The sequence below is a fragment of the Schistocerca serialis genome, chromosome 4 (assembly GCF_023864345.2).
Source record: "Schistocerca serialis cubense isolate TAMUIC-IGC-003099 chromosome 4, iqSchSeri2.2, whole genome shotgun sequence".
NCBI classification, from domain to species: domain Eukaryota; kingdom Metazoa; phylum Arthropoda; class Insecta; order Orthoptera; family Acrididae; genus Schistocerca; species Schistocerca serialis.
The window spans coordinates 601,039,287-601,060,279 of record NC_064641.1 but is presented as its reverse complement, the minus strand read 5'-3'; the positions used below and the strand labels follow the sequence as shown (position 1 = coordinate 601,060,279).

General features: G+C 40.0%; 1 protein-coding gene across 1 annotated transcript in view; it reads right to left on the bottom strand.

Annotated features, from left to right (window-relative positions):
- The window catches only part of LOC126475380 (cyclic GMP-AMP synthase-like receptor), a 268,982-nt gene that overhangs the window by 4,119 nt on the left and 243,870 nt on the right, over positions 1-20,993 (bottom strand). The window contains exon 10 of the mRNA XM_050103204.1: positions 2,753-2,842. Coding sequence (XP_049959161.1) covers positions 2,753-2,842 — 90 coding nt within the window. The remainder of the gene's footprint in view (positions 1-2,752; positions 2,843-20,993) is intronic.

The window sequence follows — 20,993 nt, the reverse complement described above, 5'->3', positions numbered from 1 at the left end:
TTTATGAAAGAATTAAATTTTTCACCTATCATTTGTCCTTGGTAAATGACTTCCCATTTTTCACCCTGTGATTTCTCTGAGAAAGCATTTATGCTTCTGTGGGAATGTATGTTTCTCTTTGTAGTTAGATGTGATTGATAGGAATGATTTGTTTGTGTCAACAGTGCATTAAAAAATGATAAAAGGAAGAAGTTCCAGAACTTAGGAACATGTAATTAATACTCTTCTTTAGTAAAGTATTATAAGTGTTACTGACACAACATAGTGACTCTATCTGGAAAAGTAAGTTACTGACAGAAACACAGCATGGCTTCCAAAGGATCATAGCACTATCACAGAAATCACAGAGCTTCTTCATAAAGTGTATATCTTTGATCAAGGAATGCAAACAGAGGCATATTTCTAGTTGTCACTAAACCCTTCAGTTCGGTAAACTGTGAGTTAATCTTAAGTATACTAGATGCATTCAGTATAAATGTCACACCCATATAACTGCTGGATACATACCTAATTAACTATAAACAGTGTACAAAACTGACTTATGAAATTAATGATCAGGTCACAAATTTCCAACAACGTATGAACCTGTAACATGAGGTATACCCCAGGCTCAGTTCTGGCCCCTTTCCTAGAGTGCATAAATGATGCAGAGCCACTTCTCAACACCCAAATAGTACTTTATGCATATAATACCTCACAGTTACTTGTTGGCAAACGGATGATGAATTAACACTGGCTGCAACTGAGCATCTAGGTAAAATAACTATGTATTTCCAGGATCAAGGTTTGAAGGTTAATGTCAGTATATCTTAGTTATGCCATTTCAACTTGCAAATTCACATCAACCTCTGTCAGTAATACAGGTGGAATTGAAGCAACAGACATAGATGAACGTAAATTTTTACCTATATACCTAAATGAGAATATATAGTAAGTAAACCATATCAATTTTATATGTACTAAAATTAGTAGTTCACTACACCTAATTACCCAATTATCAAAAGCACTCTCTGACCAGACATTAAAAACAGTTTATTATGTGACAATTTTGCACAGATATGGGGCTGTGCAGCTGATACACATGCGAACATAATACTAACCCCACAAAAAGAACAGTGAGGATTACAATGGACTAGGGTACAGGGACTCTGGTAGGAAAAATCTTTGTACACCATGCATACCTAACAGTTTACTGTTTGTATCTTTACAAATTAATTATATTTTTGTGACACATAAAAACAAAGCAACCAAATGCTCTGTTATGAATGTCAACAATACAGAAAGAAAGACTGCTGCTAGGGACAAAGAGATAAACTAAAAACAGTAGACTGTAGTCCATGCATTAATGGCCAGATGCAGATAACAAACTGTCAAACTCGGGGGTTACACCAAAGCTGGGCACTACCAACTCTAAGTGTCTTTGATCAGAAATAAACAATATAAAGTGCAGTGACTTTCTGCATGTTACTGTATAATTTGAGTTTTCGTGCCTCTACAAGGGCTCTTTTTTTTGGGATGGGATTTATGGAAGATGATGTGACAATGAATGAGTGAATGAATGTAAAAGACAAATTTTTCTTGAGAAATTCAGTGCTGGAATAAATCCTTAGTACTTGCTCACAGACATGTTTGTAATAAACTCTACTGCTCTATTTAACTAAAGATTACAGTGGAATACAATGTCTCAAGTGCTACAAAATAAATAACATAGTTTCACGAAGTTAAAATATCATATAGTGATTGTTAGCAATTATTAGTTCATATTATTTTTTGGTTGATGTCATTCTGATCTGTGAATGTGATGACAAGGTGTGGGACATTGTCTACAATCCCCCATCCTCACCCATGCTACTTGCATCTTATAGTCTAATGACATCTGAATCTTTATTGTGGATCCTCCATCCTACATGGTGCACTATTGTCTGTGTCCCATAGTCTAGAGCCAGAGCTATTTGGTTTCATAGCTTGTTATGAAGGACTTATTTTGCAATATTTTGATAAGATATACAGTAATAATGATTACAAATTGAAATAGCAGAATTTGTACTGTAAATAGATTTTTCAATAAGACTGAAAAGAAAAGGAGGGTGGGAAACGTTTCGTAGTGTCAGAATTTGCAGCTCACAAGGGCAAGAGGGGCTCAGAAGTACTTTGAGCCTGTCATTCCTGACCAGCAATCACCACATTAGTATTGACTTATGAAGTTCTCCATGAGACATGGCATCACCAGAATAATGGAGCTGCACTCCTTGTGAGGAGACATGTGCATGTTTCATTACTTTCTACATTTTTCTTTTATACTATTGTCCTACCTTAGTTTACATATAACTTATTTCTACTTACACTTGTGTATAATTACAAGATGATACGATCACTACTCATAGAGCAACAAAGGCATATTTTGAAAAGTAAAGAAGAAATGCCAAATGCTGAGGATACTATGAAAGAAATGGTAGTCAGTAATTGTATTTCTGACAGTATTATAGTTAATCATATTTTGTCAGAATGCCTCAAATTTGCTGCAGCAATAGCACCCTGAGCGTTGAGAAAGACAATATGAGCACACTGATGACTGACACAGATAGTCCACAGTTCATTTCAGTGTTCATCCCCTGACTGACTTAAGAAAATACAGACTAACTATAACAGGTAATTGATTATAAATGGATGGCTGCATTAAAGTTGCACACATGAACATTTTATGTGATTATTAGCATGATTTTGTAATGACTACTTGCTAATTAATACCAACCTAGATGCTATGGCTGGGTTCCAGTTGACTTCCTCATCAGACTCATTCCAGATTATTTCATCATTGGAGTCTTCTTCAAAGGGGTGCACCCTGAGGAAATGATATAACAATAATGAATTAATTATTGTGCAACCAATAAAGATAATTTTCCAGCATAGGTAACAACTATGTATGTTTTATTTGCTTCTTATCATTTCAATGACAGAAAGGAAACAATAGTGCATTATAGAGCCCTGTGAGTTTGAATTTCAAATATAATATGGACAATTGGCATATGATATAAGGAATGACCTGAAATTATCAGTTGAATGTGTGAATGAAGTTTTGAGAAAATTAAACAATAACGTAAACATTAGGAACATAACTACACTCCTGGAAATGGAAAAAAGAACACATTGACACCGGTGTGTCAGACCCACCATACTTGCTCCGGACACTGCGAGAGGGCTGTACAAGCAATGATCACACGCACGGCACAGCGGACACACCAGGAACCGCGGTGTTGGCCGTCGAATGGCGCTAGCTGCGCAGCATTTGTGCACCGCCGCCGTCAGTGTCAGCCAGTTTGCCGTGGCATACGGAGCTCCATCGCAGTCTTTAACACTGGTAGCATGCCGCGACAGCGTGGACGTGAACCGTATGTGCAGTTGACGGACTTTGAGCGAGGGCGTATAGTGGGCATGCGGGAGGCCGGGTGGACGTAGCGCCGAATTGCTCAACACGTGGGGCGTGAGGTCTCCACAGTACATCGATGTTGTCGCCAGTGGTCGGCGGAAGGTGCACGTGCCCGTCGACCTGGGACCGGACTGCAGCGACGCACGGATGCACGCCAAGACCGTAGGATCCTACGCAGTGCCGTAGGGGACCGCACCGCCACTTCCCAGCAAATTAGGGACACTGTTGCTCCTGGGGTATCGGCGAGGACCATTCGCAACCGTCTCCATGAAGCTGGGCTACGGTCCCGCACACCGTTAGGCCGTCTTCCGCTCACGCCCCAACATCGTGCAGCCCGCCTCCAGTGGTGTCGCGACAGGCGTGAATGGAGGGACGAATGGAGACGTGTCGTCTTCAGCGATGAGAGTCGCTTCTGCCTTGGTGCCAATGATGGTAGTATGCGTGTTTGGCGCCGTGCAGGTGAGCGCCACAATCAGGACTGCATACGACCGAGGCACACAGGGCCAACACCCGCCATCATGGTGTGGGGAGCGATCTCCTACACTGGCCGTACACCACTGGTGATCGTCGAGGGGACACTGAATAGTGCACGGTACATCCAAACCGTCATCGAACCCATCGTTCTACCATTCCTAGACCGGCAAGGGAACTTGCTGTTCCAACAGGACAATGCACGTCCGCATGTATCCCGTGCCACCCAACGTGCTCTAGAAGGTGTAAGTCAACTACCCTGGCCAGCAAGATCTCCGGATCTGTCCCCCATTGAGCATGTTTGGGACTGGATGAAGCGTCGTCTCACGCGGTCTGCACGTCCAGCACGAACGCTGGTCCAACTGAGGCGCCAGGTGGAAATGGCATGGCAAGCCGTTCCACAGGACTACATCCAGCATCTCTACGATCGTCTCCATGGGAGAATAGCAGCCTGCATTGCTGCGAAAGGTGGATATACACTGTACTAGTGCCGACATTGTGCATGCTCTGTTGCCTGTGTCTATGTGCCTGTGGTTCTGTCAGTGTGATCATGTGATGTATCTGACCCCAGGAACGTGTCAATAAAGTTCCCCCTTCCTGGGACAATGAATTCACGGTGTTCTTATTTAAATTTCCAGGAGTGTATAAATAAAGATGATATCATGATAAGTTTGAGTTGAAAGGCAGTGCAATTGCTGATGAAATACTTCTTGTAACATATTTTCTTATGTATTGAATCTTAAACTTGTATTTCAGTCCCATCATGGGCATGCCTTATGCCATCTCTGGCATATCTTCTGCACAGCTTGACCACCAGTCAACTGTCCACATGAATGAATGACAGAGTCAAATTGTCACTAAGAGCAATGTTGACCACCTAGTTGTATATTATGCCTCCAAGCATCACATTTCCATTTCACTGGCTGATTCACATTATGTTGCATGTGATGGCCCCCACGCTATTTGACCAGGTTCTCTGAATTATGTCGATGGGAACTAACCTTCAATCCTGCAACCCTTCTGGCCTCAATTTTTGAAAGACCTTTCCCCACACTCACCTCCAAGCCTGTCCCCATTTTTCCAGCCCCCCCCCCCCCTGCCATTTCATTCCACCTCTGTCCATCTTCCCATGGCCATGTAGTAGCTTCATATAAGCGATTGAAAATGGTGGCTAATATTTCAGTCCCTGCTGTGTGTGAAGTATGGTCAGTGAGTAAGATTTTAGTTGCACAGAACATAGCACAAATTGCAATTGTCAACTGTGCCAGGTCTATAGGCACAATGCCATGAGCAAGCAGTTGGTGCACTGCTGGTGAAGAGACTTTGCAGTAGATCAATAAAATGTTCCTGATGAGAAGCACAGTGAGAGGCCATCCATTGTTACATGCAACACTGTGGAGCTCTTGTGGGAACTCATTACCAAGAATTGTTGCCTCAAAATCATGGAACTTGGTAATCAGTTTCCACAGATGTACCAGTTCTTCTTGCATGAAATTGTTATGGTGCACCTGTTATTCTGGAAACTGTGTGAGAGATTAGCCAAAGCAACTAACCCCAAAACACAAAGAAAATTGCATGGGGATATCTTCAACTTTTCTGTAGCAGTATCACACTGATGGTAACAAGTTTCTGGACTGGAAGATCACAAGTGATGAAACATTTGTTGCACAGAATACCGCAGAACCCAAGCAGCAGCAAATGCATTGATATCTTAGTGGCTCTGCCTCCAAGGCAAATTTCAAGCAAATTGTGTCAGCATGGAAAGTGCTGTGTTCAGTATTCTGGGACAGACAGAGAGTTCTCCCCATCTAATTCCTGACTAGAGATGAAACAGTAATGCTGAGTGTCACAGCAAAATGCAGAAATCGCAATAGGACATTCAGAACAAGCAGTGTGGGATGCTTACTGCCACTGTCATCTTGCTGCACAATAATGCTTGGCCATACATGGCTTGACACAAAACAGAGCTTCAGCAAACTTTTGGCTGGAAATTGTTTAATCATCCATCCTACAGAGCAAATCTCACTCCCAGTGATTTTTATCTGTTCCAGAACATGGAAATGCCTGTCTGGTTGGAGTCAGCATGTTTAGACTGACAGATGGAAAGAGACGGTTGTCACTCAGTGGTTCCAATCCCAGGCAGCAAACTTCTATGACACAGGGATACAAAATTGGTCCCACAGTATGACAAATGGATGAATTCTGGTGGAAAATATTTTGTAAAATAGCTCAACACTTACTTTATCTGTTCCAATAAATCTTTCAATCAAATTTTGTTTTGATTCTCTTTATGACCCTAGTGAAACTTAGTTTACAGATGTGCCTCATACATAGCTTCCGTAGTAAATTCAATACAAAGAATGGCAGTTTGGCAAAACTAATAAAATCTATGGCAAGTATCTTCATACAACACAGTACTACACTGCTGCCTAATTTGTTTAGTTTTGAGAATCTTTGAGTATACTTTACCATAAACATAATTTTATTTTAATAATACCAGTGTCTTCCCCTGAAAACAACTGGAGCTGATAACACTTTCATGACATGGATATTTTTGAAGTTCCATTTAGCATCAATGGCAGGGTAAAGAAAGTTTCTTTTATACTTGGAATTTTTCCTCATTAGCTTAAAGAAGTAACTATCATTCATAGATTCTATGCATTAAATATATAATTCATACATGGCCTTCTTCACTTGAGATCAATATCTTTTAATACCACAGTTTGAAGTCTCTACCTTCTATATCTTTGGTATTATAAGCAGATTAACTGTCTTCTTTATTAATGCCTACATTGCTCCAATATTTTCAGCCACAGCATTTCCTGATGTAGGATCAGAATCATTTCTTGTCTGTAAACTTGTTTTATTCGCATTCATTCCAGATCCATCATTTTGTTACTTTCTGTGTCTATTTGGGGTTGAAGATTTATATTTTGCTGTCCTGAGATAATTTTCAAATCAATCAGACATTCCTTGGGCTACATGCTCTATTGAACCTGGCAATCATTTCATCACTTTTTCTAGTTTCAATAAAACAATTCCAGTTCTTCTAATACCTGACTGAAACTTTTTTTGAATTGCTGATTCCAGCTTTCTGAATTTCTAATTTTTGAACTTCTTTTCAGTAATGCCCTTCTTATTAAGACACTGTTTGTTGTTAACTTCACATCCAATGGGTAAGAGGAAAGCCCCAAGCTGCAACAGAAAGGATCCCTTATGTAATATGATCTTCATCCTTTGGTGGTAAAGTTGTTGGTCTCGCAAAGGATGTATGTGCAAGCCCAACAGAATATTTTTCTCCAGCTTTTCTTATGAATAACTGTCCAGGAAGCACTTCCCTTATGGCCAGGCTGCCTAAGTGACAGGACACAGTTGCCATATTTGCGTGAGGTGTGTCTGCTTAGGGGAATGTGTGTGTCTTTTTCTTTCTCTTCTATTGAAGACATTGGCCAAAAGCTCAGTGTTTAACAGTATTTTTGTTGTGCCTGTCTGCAACTCAACATGTCATCATTATGGTATGCAGCAATCCTTTTCATAACTGTTGATATTTAGTGTTCTAGTGATGTGCGTAAGCCCATGTGAAATCTAATTTGAGTCACCAGCTATTCTGAATGGTGGCTCATCTGCTGGATAGCTTGAACCATTAAGAAAATAACAAAAAATAAGAATAATAAAAATTCATGAAGCTGCCTAATTATGGTTAGTGAACAACTGGACTAATCACATTAAAAAGTAAACAGATGTTCTCAATGTATATTTTTTATGAGAATATATGAAACTTTTGAAGTGGCTCCAGTAACCACAGTTTATGGTAGCTATTCTTTTATGTCCACTTTATACAAGAAATAAGTACAGGATGAAATTTTCTAATAGACTTTTTTTCACTGTCAGCTGAAAGCAATCATGCAGTGTAGTCAGGTGGGTGGTTATTTCTTCACCCTGCATATGCCTCTCTACCTTATTACTATGTATATTTGGCTGTCATGGAGAGTTCAGATTTGATTCTATGTGCTGCAAATAGTTTTTCCTTAGTAAGAGGATGTAACATTATTTTTTATTTTTTTATTGAAAACCCAAGTATCATAACATTGTATAGTTTCAGTCTGAAATTGTTCAATGATGAAAAGTAAAAGTAGAGGCAACAGAAGAGTCAGAGAGATCTTGGACAGTGATTTTATAACTCATAATAAAGAAAATGTCTTTTTGAGTACGTGAGAGGTTAAACATCTGCTTTACCATATCTTATTGTTTTGTTTAATGTTACACAGATTAAATGTGAGTTATGAGTAATGTTCTCTCAAATGAATAATAATTTCAAGATTACCTCTTATGAAACTTAATGAAAGAAATAATAATGTGATATGGCCATCTTTAAAATGGAACTGTTTCACTTTGTGTGATAATTGTGAGTCCCATTTGGTTCCAGTTTATACCCTACCATTTTAAAAATCAAACCTGCAGAATTAAGAGATGAAGACTAAATATTACACTAAATGAGATATTATGTAGAGGGTAGTGTTATGTATTCACTCGGTCATGCAATTATAGATGGATTGATTCCATAAAGATTATGAACCTAGCTGATATTTCCTGATTCCATCAAGGCCGATGGAGAAATATTTGCTAGTCATTGCCATTACACTTGTAACAAAGGCAAAGATTAATTTTAGTTTTCTTTATGGTCTACAAATTCTATCATAACTCTTAATTAAGGATGGGAACTACTTATTCATAAGTAGTAAAAGGCCATGTTAAAAATACTGGAATAAGCTGGATTTAACATAATGAGAACTAAGGAGGTACGTGAAGGAGAAATATCATCACTGGTTTGGAAAAATCTGACATTAACTGCTAGAAGAGTAGGCTTACAACAATATGAAACTGGGTCCAATAGCAGTTACAGTTCTACTAAAAAACTAACATATTTTTCCTTCTAGCTAGAAGAATCACAATTTGACAATGTTTAAAATGAACTTATGTTTTGTTTGATGTGATATGTTATCAGTTTCACTGTGCTGTATATTGGTGATACTTTTTATGTCCAAATATTTCCTCAAAAATCAGTAGGAGCTGATAATGAGTTTTACAGCAAATCATTCCACGAAACAATGTATCTTCTGCACTGCTCGAATGTACTATACAATATCAGTTATTATACATAGGCAGATCTGCATAATTCATGAACTAACAGTGCATTTTAAAAATAACTGCTTGGTTCTTGTGCAATGAAGCATGAACAATTTGAGGCATATCTATTGCATGCCAGCCAGTTGGAGGCAATTATTAAGTAAGTGCTAAGTTGTTAACAAATTATTTCATTGTCTAATGGTCAGCTAGAACAATACATATTTGGACCTCTAACAACAGAGAGATCAGTGCAGCAAACATAGAGTTTTTGTGTATGTGGAATAATTTTCAAAATGTGTGTATTCTGGATGATGGCTGTAATAATTCCAACTCCACAATACCCTTTCCCTCCATTTAATGTCCCCAGAGGAAAGCTTTCATTGCTAAAACTAGCAGAAGGAATTACAAGGAATAAAACACTGTGTCCATTACCTGAGAAACTGCAAAGAATGATGGACTGTTAACTACAAAATCTTGTGATGAGCCCTACAGCTCATAGCTAATGCTTGCTTTGGTGGTGGTATGTATTCTATCCAAAACGACCAACAACCAGTTTTAACAATAAAATCTCATCTACAAATAAATATTCTAAATTCACAAAACTAATGTACCCAATTATTCAGTTCCTTGGAAGTGAATTGCCAGAGTTTGAGTTAATAAAGTTAGAACTCAACATTAACATGTTACTGTTGTAACCCATACAGTACATCACAACACTTTCACCACCACTACCATAGTATACTTCACACAGTTTCTGTAGTGACCCATTCGGCTGCTCCAGGTCCTTGCTAGAGGTTGCTGATCATGGTCTAGTGCCTCAATCGGCTAAGGCTGAAAGCCAGCAGCTCCTGGTGGGAAAATATTCTTTGTACAGCAGTGGATTGGCTCCAGCGAACAGTCTGTATCTGACACCAAACAGTCTGTACCTGTCACTATGCTGTATTATGCTACTTAATTATGATATCACAACATTTATTATAACAAGATTTATTATAACAATGTCTTTTATTGTGTTCAGTGGCAGAACACTAGTGGCAACAAGTAGAACTTTTGTGTGCTCAGCTTCAGAACTTCCACTTGCACTACTTCAGTGACTGTCTTTTGGTGTGTTTCTCTATGGATAGGGTACTTCTCTCACTTCTACAGCAATGGCAACTTCTTACAGGCACCTTTGACCACCTCATTGTTATGTTGGCAGTTGCCATGGCTTCCTCCTCGCATATACTAATTGCTGTTTCGCTAAGGTCTCTTTTCAGGATCAGCTTCATTCTTCTTTGATGCTGTGTGTAGTTTGTTTTCTTCTTACCATCACTCATGTACCCATGTCATTGCCACTTGGGTCAAATTTATCCCAGTGCCGCAATCAACCACATCAGTCACAATGTTGTTTTCTTTCTCAACCATCTACCAAATCCTTGACAACTCCTTGCTCAGGGTTCCTATCATTCCCCTAAACACCCTATGAGGATGTTCATCAGTCCACCCTGTGCTGTGTGCAACTGTCCTCAAATACAATGTTCTACTCTGCAGCCATCAAACCAAAGTGGGGAAATGGTGGAGGTGGGGGTGGTTGTGGTGGTGGTGGTGGTGGGGGGGGGGGGAGGAGGGGTTATCAGTGCTGTCGTCATTAGTGAACAACACCAGTGCATACAGACAGGCTTGCCGAAGAAGAAGTCATTGCCACTCACACCAGGAAATCTAGCCACAAGGGACAACCAGATTGGCAACAACAACAAGGGCACAACAAGGGCACCCTGCAGCAAGCACTTCTGTCCGGCCCCTCCTGCTTTGTGCTACATGGAAGAGCTGCATGTGGGTACTGGAGCAGCTGTTTCATTCCTCAACTTTCAAATGTCCAGATGTCTGGGCTCCCCATCACTGGCTCCCATCTAACACCATCTAGAAAGCTACAATAAACATCATATACCTGTTCTTGGTCAATTTACCACCGCCATGGCCTACAAACCTGTAGTCCATCCTGGCACATATTTGGTTATTAACGATTATGGTTACTAATTATATCGCAAGTACTGTTCATGCTTCCAGACTAAAAAACGCAGCACCATAAACTGTCTGTATGAAGGCATCCATGGTGGGGTGGCCAAGCCATGCTGCCACAATGTGATGGACTGGAAAATACAGTGCATTAATATGTCCATATGTTCTGTGCCAGTTAAGCTAGAGAATTCTATTTTTGTGATTGTTGATTCACAGGACGCTTACTTGTATGCCAAGGCTGGTACTGCTCCTGCTAGCTTGCCCACTGGTCTACCTGCTCCTTCCATGCCAGTTTGGTATACATTGGGCAGGACTGCCATTTCTTCTGTGCTGGACAGGATTGCAACTTCACTGGACTCCATTTCCACCACTATGTTGTTCTATGCCTCCACACCCACTGTACCATGCCTTCTGTGCCACCCTCCACTGGCTGCTGCCAAGATGGCAGGCAATGTACCACTTTCCAGACCAGCCTCTCTTGTGCCCCATCGTTTGACATGTTGCCCATGTTTCACATGCACCTTTCTGCCTCTCATCTGCCTGCAGCTCTCGCGTTGATATTTTCGCGCACCATCTTAATGGACTCCCCACAGATCTTGGGGTATGGCTCATCTGCCACGTCAGTACATACCATGCCTACATCTACGGTTTGTTCACCCATGCCTGACGCATTGGTTCTCCCATGTGTTTCCTTCAAGGGTGGCGCACAGATCACCAATGACTTTTCATCGGCTGACTTTATTTGTAGGATCTCATTATGAAGTCTTCTTTTCCGGTTGAAACTGGTGCCAATTTGAACATGATTCCCAAGTCACTCATTCCAGCAGACTTTTTCCCATCATCAATAGTTCTATGAACTGATAATCACTCTCCCATTGTTGCCTATGGTGCTGCAACTCTCTGACTTGTTTCTTACTTTGACTTTTCATGTGGCCAATGTCGATGTTTTGGTTCTTTGTATAGATTTCCTTCATTTCCATGGCCCCTCCCTTGACCTCCATGTGGTTACTGCACTATTCGTCGCACAAGACTGTCCAGTGTTTCTCCATCTACCAAATCTATCACAACAGCATGACATCTCCACCCTTCACTCCAGCAATGACACTCTATGCCAATAGATTGTCAACTCTACAGATGAACTGTACCTTGCTCATCAAGCAATTGAAGAGTTCTCTATTTTGAAGGTCCCCTCCATTGAGAATTCTGCACACTTGCCTTCAACACCTTCACCAATGATTTCTCAGGTTAGTGACTTTAATTCTTCCTGTGTGTCATGTGCCGTACCTCAGACATCTTCTGAAAAATCTCCCAGTCAAATGACTAGTGGCTTTGCACACCAGATCATCACAATTACTAACAATATACGCCATACACTGTATTTTATGTCTGCCTGGAGAGGCAAACATAAGTTGGAATTGGTAGCAGGACGCGACCAGGTGTGATGCAAGATCTGATGGCCGAGAAAAGATTAGTCTCAAAGTAAGGTGCCAGTGATCAGGAAGATTACTTATCTTTATTCTCCACACTGAAGCACGCACCATCTATTGTTCTCATAGCAAGTAGCTATGAACCTCCGGCGGCCACGACGTGAAGCTAAGGCCGACCACCACGCATGTGTGGCCGGGCTGAGTGATGGCAGGGAGCGCGTGATTTGGTTAAGTCCGTGGACATAGCATTGTATATCACAGATGGACCACCAGTTCATCAGACCCTCACTACCTTAATGCTACCAAGTTACGTAATGCTAAGGCTGCGCTATAGGAACTGTCAAATGCAGGTATTGTGCACACCTCTCATAGCACCTGGTTATCCCCTATACACCTGGTTCCACAAAAAGATAGTTTTTTTTCTGTCTCTGTGGAGACTACCACCAACTGAATGCTCATAAGTCTTTGGACACTTACCTTATTCCCCACAATCAGAACTTCGCTCAGCAACTTCATGACGTGCAAGTTTTCAACATGATCAACTGCCACAAAGCATACCATCAAATTCTCATATTTAAGGACAAAATTCTGAAAACAGTGATCACTACCCCCTTTGAATTGTTCGAATATGAATTGTTCGAATACTGCTTCATGCCATATGGTCTAAAAAATGCAGCTCAAACCTGACAACAATTTACTGACTCTATATTGTTCTTGCTTCCCTTTTGCTTCACGTACCTGGATGAAATTATCATTTTTTTTCCTCCTTCAAGGAACATGACTTATCTTCAACAGGTCCGACAAGTCCTTTCTGACCACCATGTGGAAATCAACCATGCAAATCACAATTCCAATGTTTCTGTATCCTGTTTCTTGGACATTCTGTCTCATCTAAGGGTATCAACCCACTGTCTGAGAGCGGTGATTTCACCAATAACCTCCCTCACCCTGTAACCTACTGAGAAGTGAGATGGTTTCTTTCAACATCATATTCCCCATGCTGCCTCTCTTCAGGCCTCTTTAACTGATGCTTTGTCTGGAAAAAACACTTCCATGTGTCGTAAGAATCAGTGGTCCAAAGACATGAAGTGCTCTTTCCATGACCTCAAGATGGCCCTTACAAATGCAGTCATGCTGGCACATCCTATCACTGATGCTTGCCTATTCATCACTACCAATGTGAGTGAAACCTCCATTGGAGCTGTCTTACAGCAGCATGTTTATGATCTCTCTCAACCTCTGTGTTTCTTCTCCAAAAAACTTCCAGCCTCTCAGTGTAAATGGTCCGCCTTCTACAGGGAGCTCATGGCGATTTACGAGGCTATGGATTACTTCTGAGAAGACACTGAGGGACAAGAAGTCATTGTGTTTACAGACCACCAACTGCTGGCTGACGCCCATTGTAGCTCCTTGCCTGATGTACCCCCTCACCACTTTCACCATATGGACATTGTATGTCAATATATGACTGATATCCATTACATTAAATGGGCTGACAACATTGTGACATGCTACATGTCACATGTGTATGTTATCTCTTCTACCATTCACCTGAACAAACACATGAGACAACAGCCTGTGCATGCAGATGTGCAGGACTTGATGAATGACCCTCCTTCATCCCTGATCATACAATCACATTATCTCCCTGCCTCAACATCATTTATGCGATATTTACACAGTACTGCCAGACCTCCGGTTCCTGCATATCTTTGCTTTATGCTTTTTTTGGTCTTATATAATCTGGCACACACTGGCATGAAGGCTACTACTAGGTTGGACATAGAGCATTTCGTGTGGTAGGGCATTAACAAGGACTGCCAAACTCCGGCCTGGGCCTGCCCCCCTTGCCAACATAGCAACATGGATCGGCTCTCCCAACTGCCATGAGGCCAGTTTGACATTCCTAAAGGCAGATTTGTCATGTTAATCATGATTTCAGTGGGCCCTTACCTCCTTCAGGTGGTTGTTGGTACATACTATCCATTATCAATCACACCACCAGGTGGGTCGAAGCAGTTCCTTTACCTGTTATTACAGGTGACTCTGTAGTGTGAGCCATCATCAGTAACTGGCTTGCATGCTTTGGCTGCCCCTCCTCCATCACCACTTGCCAGTGGTGGCAATTTGCATCATTACTTTTCACTAAACTGTGTGATTTGTGTGGCCCTGACAAATTCCAAACAATGGTATATCATCCTTAGAATAACTGTTGGTGCAGCATTGGCAAAGGACTCCAAAAACTGCTCTTATTTGCCATGATGCCTCCTGGTCAGAGATCCGACCATGGGTTCTCTAAGGGAAATCAGCATGAATGTCCTTTGCTTTCACACCTTTCTTTACGAAGTACTTAATCACTGCTCAAGTGTCTATTTTTTCCATCTTTACAAATCACTACATGGAAATAACAACAGAGCCATGTCACCACCACAGCTCTCTTCCAAGAGCACTGGCATTGCATGTGTTTACAGGCAACAGTCCAATAAATATCACATGAACAACTCGTTGTGCTAGTACTGAGCAGTCATGGTGATTCTGAGAAGTTTCCAAACAACCTTTCTACTACCTCCTTGTATGTGCCTGCCACAGTGCCTCAGGAACTATCACCCTCTTCTGCTCACTCAAGTATCATGAGATTCGTCATCAATGTCTCAGTGTTGGTTGGTTGATTTGGGGGATTAAAGGGACCAGACTGTTACGGTCATCGGTCCCTGTCTCAGTGTATCCTTTCAACAATCTATCTTTTCAGCTGCGAGATGGGCTGCTGCTTGTCCTCCTCACTCAACCGTGCTCTCTGGAGGATCCTTCCACTGCCCACATAATGCTGCTTTGCATCTTCCACACTCCACTTGACCCAGACAAAGACAATATCTCTGCATTAATTGATGCAGGCAGATGCCTTACCACCATCACCCCACTCCTTCAGTGACACACTCCATTACAACTACACTCTGTGACTGTGACCAGAGTGTGTCATCCCACATGTCCTCCTTGATGGCTCTGCAATTTCAGGGTGTCCACCATAATGGTATAGCCTCCACCAACCAGTCTGATAATCCACTGTTAACTCCTCAGTTCCACCGGACTGTTACTTACACCAATGATGACACACTAGTTCTTGCTTCCTCATCCTCTGCACTGCCAGGGGAGGGGGACTCTGTGGCGATTATCAGTATGTAATAGTTGCCTCTTTGGATTGAAACACTTTGACTAGAGCTCTATTTTGATGTTTTTGTTTTGATGCACATCTGTGCAATCATGTTCTGCTGTGTTATATGTGCAAAATAAAGTGTCATACACTTACTATTTGTATTTTGTAGTTACATTCATATGTAGAACCACAGGTTGTTCCATTTTAATGTTCTAGTTACAACACTTTGCAGATCTTCCTGCACAGAGTGGATTCTGTTCACTGCAAACTTGAAAACCTGCTTAAAGGTAATAGAATGAAAATATTTTCCTCTGGTGATTTAAGTGACTTCTTTAAGAATTCAAACTTTATAATGCTACTTCTGTGATGTTTCTCTGAATATGTGACCACATTATCAACTTATTTTATAGACCAATGTTTCAGCTGTTATTGATTGTAACTTACCTCATGGTACTGTATTTAGAGTAAACATTTTTACAGTCAACTTTCCAACTAGTATTACTGCTGAAGTAAATTTAAAGTTGACCAAATTTTTATAAAACCATTTGGCCATGTCTACAACTTTGACATAATAAAAGTACGCAACAGGGGCTGTGAAACTCAAAGAGTCTGTAAATTAGCCAATACCTTGTCCTAAAATAGGGGTCACAGATCAACATTACCAAATAGAAATATTTCAGCAATGACTACACTTAGCTAATTTTTGCCATGATGGGAAGATTTGCAATCAATATTTATTAGCCTCCAAACAGAAATCTGCAAATGGTCCCAAGTTGTATATTAAAACTTAACAATTCAAATGTACACTGTGCAAATTCTTTGTTGATAGTCAACCAAGTCTTTGATAATATTGAAGAAAGCAGTGTTTGATTGTTCCACGATATGTGTAATATCTCTATGCAATGCATCCAACAAAGAACTGGAGGATTAAAAAAATTATAATGCTGGGTGGCATTCATTAATTCATTCATTAAGCATGTTCTGTAGATCCAGTCAAGAACAACAACCTGCAGGTATGTAGAATGAATCATGGTAAACATTAACAAAAAGTAAGCAAATCATAGAAACTTAACCTATATAAGATGTTATCAATAATCTATCATTACAAAGGCTTACACCTAATGCTATTTGTACTTACACAATGCAAATTTAACCTAGTAAAACAGAAATAAAGCCACCATGTTGAAAAAACCTACTGCTTCGTCAGGTATATTAAATAGCTGCTGTTTATCTTTTACTTGATGACATTAGTATTTATTCAAAGAAAATTGTAGTGGACAGAACTTTCCAATCTCTAAATCTAGATATTCTGATAATTTGCAGAAAATTTGGATACTAAGATATGTTGTAATTTTCTTCTGCTTGGGATTTGATCAAAAGTATCCAGACACCCCTGTGTAATGCAAAGTTGGCCACTAGGTGTCACTCGAGACAGACTGGCTAGTGTAAAAGGTGTTAGGGAGAACTGTGTTGTCAGTAGAGAACCAGTAACAACAGAATGGGGTGTAACAATAGAATGGGGTGGTCAAGAGATCCCAGTGACATCAAATCGGCTGCCAATCGAGTTACAAACACATCAGGGGTATTTCAACCCTTCTAAGGCTACCCAAGTTGACTGCTGATGGTGTAAATGTGAAGGAAGAGCCATAGCTAAACTAAGACCAGGCAGACCTCATGTACTGATAGACAGGTACTGTCAAGCATTTCATTTCAGAGAGTGAATGTAAAAAATTGCATGAAATCAGTGGAAGGAATCATTTGGTGACCAAGACATCAACCTGAGTCTAGTGTCATGTTACCCCAACCACTGCATCATGCTTCTCACCTTGTTACATGGACAGTTATCCTGATGGAAGATGTCATTGCCTTCAGGGATGATATGTAGCATGAAGGGATGCAGGTGGTCTGCAATAATGTTCACACAGTCAACAGCTGTCACAATGCCTTTGATTATTACACAGGTCCCATGCGAGCCCAGGTGAACAGGCTCCATAGCATACTACTGCCCCCACCGGCCTACATCCAAGGTGGAGTGCATGTTTTGAGCAGCCATTGCCTGGATGACACCATAATGGGACATGATCATCCATCCAATGTAGCAAGAAACATATTCCTCTGACCAGGCAACACATTTCCATTGATCTACAGTCCTATGTTGATGACCCCTCACCTACTGAAAATTGTAACTGGTAGTGTTATTGGGTCAACATGGGAATGTGAAGGGTGGGGTGGTCATCTTGCACAGCCCCCTGTTCAACAATATGCCCGAACAGTATGCTCTGGATCAGTTGTGCCTGCACTAACAGTGTACTCTGTCATCAGACTGCCACCTTTACACAGTAGGCAAACCTCTGATTTTCAAGTTCTTTGATGCAGTGTGGATGTCCACAACTTGTTGCCTATGTGTGGTTTCACAGTTCTTCAACCATTGCCTATAGATGTCCTTGACAGCAGCACAGGAACAGCTGACTAGCTTTGCCATTTCTGGGCTTCTAATTCCTAGGCAATGGGCTACAAAAATCTGCTCTTTTTCAAAATCATTTATGTGTCATTTCCCATTTGCAGCCTGCCTCATCACTAGAGTGATTCCCCATTTGTCTATGTCCCACTTCCTTACTTTCCTTACCACATCACACGCCCACTACACAATTACACAGCATTCAATTTTGCAGTGGACAACAGTTATAATTTTTTGACTCATTGGTATATCTAGTAGGTAATCCTAACAATTCAGCATAAGATTTTAATATTATTCTAGAAATAGCACCATAATGAGGATAGTTATTAGCTTTTTGTGAAATGATGAATTTTGTAATCCCATAGTGGGTTGTATTTTTGTAACTAATGTCTTTTGGTGGTGCATTCAATGTCTGACAAACTAAATCTAATGCATCTGTGTTTGGTTGTTTACTAGAGAGTGTAATACTTACTTCCAGTGTGAGGAAGTAGTAAATGAATTTGATGGCCAAGGGATTCAATGTATCAGCATTCTGACTACAGATACTTTCATAAACCCCAATTTCATTTGCATTGCAAAATTTTTTTGACCTTGTTCAATGTTATTGCTTTATAATATATCAGTTTTTTGTTATATTCTTGGCGTGATTTATTTTTTGAAAACAAAAAGTCAGTATAATTCCTAGTTTAAGGGAAAAGAAATCTCCACTGATTCACTAAGAATTAGAAACTATCTAAAACATACATTAATGTGGGTAGCAAAGGTAACATCTCATTGAACAATGCAGGCACTGAGACATCAATAGACACATAAACAAGACTGAGAACTTTGCTAGCTTTCAGACAAGCCCTTTTTCAGAGCTGTAGAGTACACATACACACAAACACAAATATGTCCAGCTACAGTACTCTGGTATGGGCATGAGTTTGTGTGCATATATATACTCTACAGCTCTGTAAAAGGATTTGTCTGAAAACTAGCAAAGTTCTCTTTCTTATTAAATGTGCCTTTCAAAGACCTAATACTTGCACTATTTGGTGAAATAGTATCCTTAAATAAGTTATTTACATTCCACCTGGACTTTTCATTGCCATATGGTAAACATGCAATGAAATAGTCAACAAAGTGACAAGAAAAATAAAAATCTCATAACAATGGTAATTATTTGAAGCTGAAAAAAGATACAAAAGCCATTTGTAAAGTTATTAGATCAGAAACTGGCACAGAGCAAAAATCATGAAAAATATTTTGTTGCTGACAGAAAATAACAGGCTCTTAAAGACAAGATATGTTGTGATCAGTATAATATGTACTTTAGCAATACAGCAAATAAAATAATTTAAAAGTAGTATGTAGGCCTCTCAAAAAATTTCAATGCTACTTTTAAGTCTATGTTTAATGTAAAAGGTACAGACACAGATGAAACAAATAATAAGTTCTTTATAGCATTGCTTTTCCCAGTGTCCTTTCTTTCTCCTCTTTCCTGTGTTTTTCCAAGCTGCCGGAGTTGGCGGTCGTGTTTGCATGAGGTGTGATTGCTTGTGTGTAAGAATGATGTGAGTTTCTCTTTTGCCGATGAAGGTTGTGGCCAAAAGCTTTGTGTAAGTGTCTTTTAATTGTGTGTGTCTGCAATTTAATGTGTGCCATTTACAGTGAGTAGCAATCTTTATTTTCCTATATTGTTGGTCATTCAAAAACAAACATTTACGTGGATTAGATAGTGTTCCTGATTATGATCTTGAAAAAGCTCCTGACTGTTATAAACAGTACAGTAAATGGTTAACACTTGCATCTCAACTGGTTAATTCTTTAAAAATCCTAAAAACAGCTAAATGAAGAAAATGTAATGAGCTCTTTTCTGGTATGCCAATTTAATGGTTGTTTCTGGAAATTAATTAAGATCTTCTCATTCTAACTACAAAGCTACTCAATGTGTAACTTGGCTTTCTGCCAATCCCTGAAGACTATCTGTTATTAATTTATGGAACAAAATGTGTCAATGAATGGACTACAGGGAAATTATTGTTGTATGAAAAATATGTGTGGCTCTAACCAATTCAGTTCTATATTGATAGCTATGTATGCATGCTTACAGGCACATATTAAAACACTGGTAGAGAACATGGTGCTTGTATTTCTGTAGATCTGTGAAAATCATTAGGCATAACTGGCAACAAGTCTGTTATTCAAAGGTCACCCAAAAATGTAAAGATTTATCTCAAATGCATAGATAAGGTATTACATAGAAGACTGTTGGTAATATTAGGCCATAATGATATCAAAGAAACTGTCTTTAGGGTAACAATAAATTATTGATTGCATGTGTCATGATCCAGGACTCTATTCTAAAACATACATTAGTCCTTCTTTCCACTTATGAGTCAAATTACAACAGTGCTGAAATATAACTGACAATGGCAACAGTATATTGTTCAAGCTACAGATAGAACGCCCATTGTCAGCAGTAGCTACGTAAATCCCCTTGATTACTCAATGATTCAAATAAAATAATAGTAAAGAATAAAAAAGTGAAAAAATAAGAAAAGAATAATAAAGAAAGATTCACTACTGAGATTCTGGAGTTGATAGTCGTGTGCCCATGAGGTGTGTTTGCTTGTGTGTATTAATGGTGTGTGTCTCTCTTTTACTGGTGAAGGCCATGGCTGAAAGCTTTATGTAAGTGTCTTTTAATTGTGCCTGTCTGCAACTTCAATGTGTCTTCTTTATCGTGAGTAGCAATCTGTGTTTTTCTAGAATGAGATTTTCACTCTGCAGCAGAGTGTGCGCTGATATGAAACTTCCTGACAGGAGAACTTATGTAAAGTTTGGAAGGTAGGAGACGAGATACTGGCAGAAATAAGGCTGTGAGGACCGGGTGTGAGTCGTGCTTCGGTAGCTCAGATGGTAGAGCACTTGCCCACGAAAGGCAAAGGT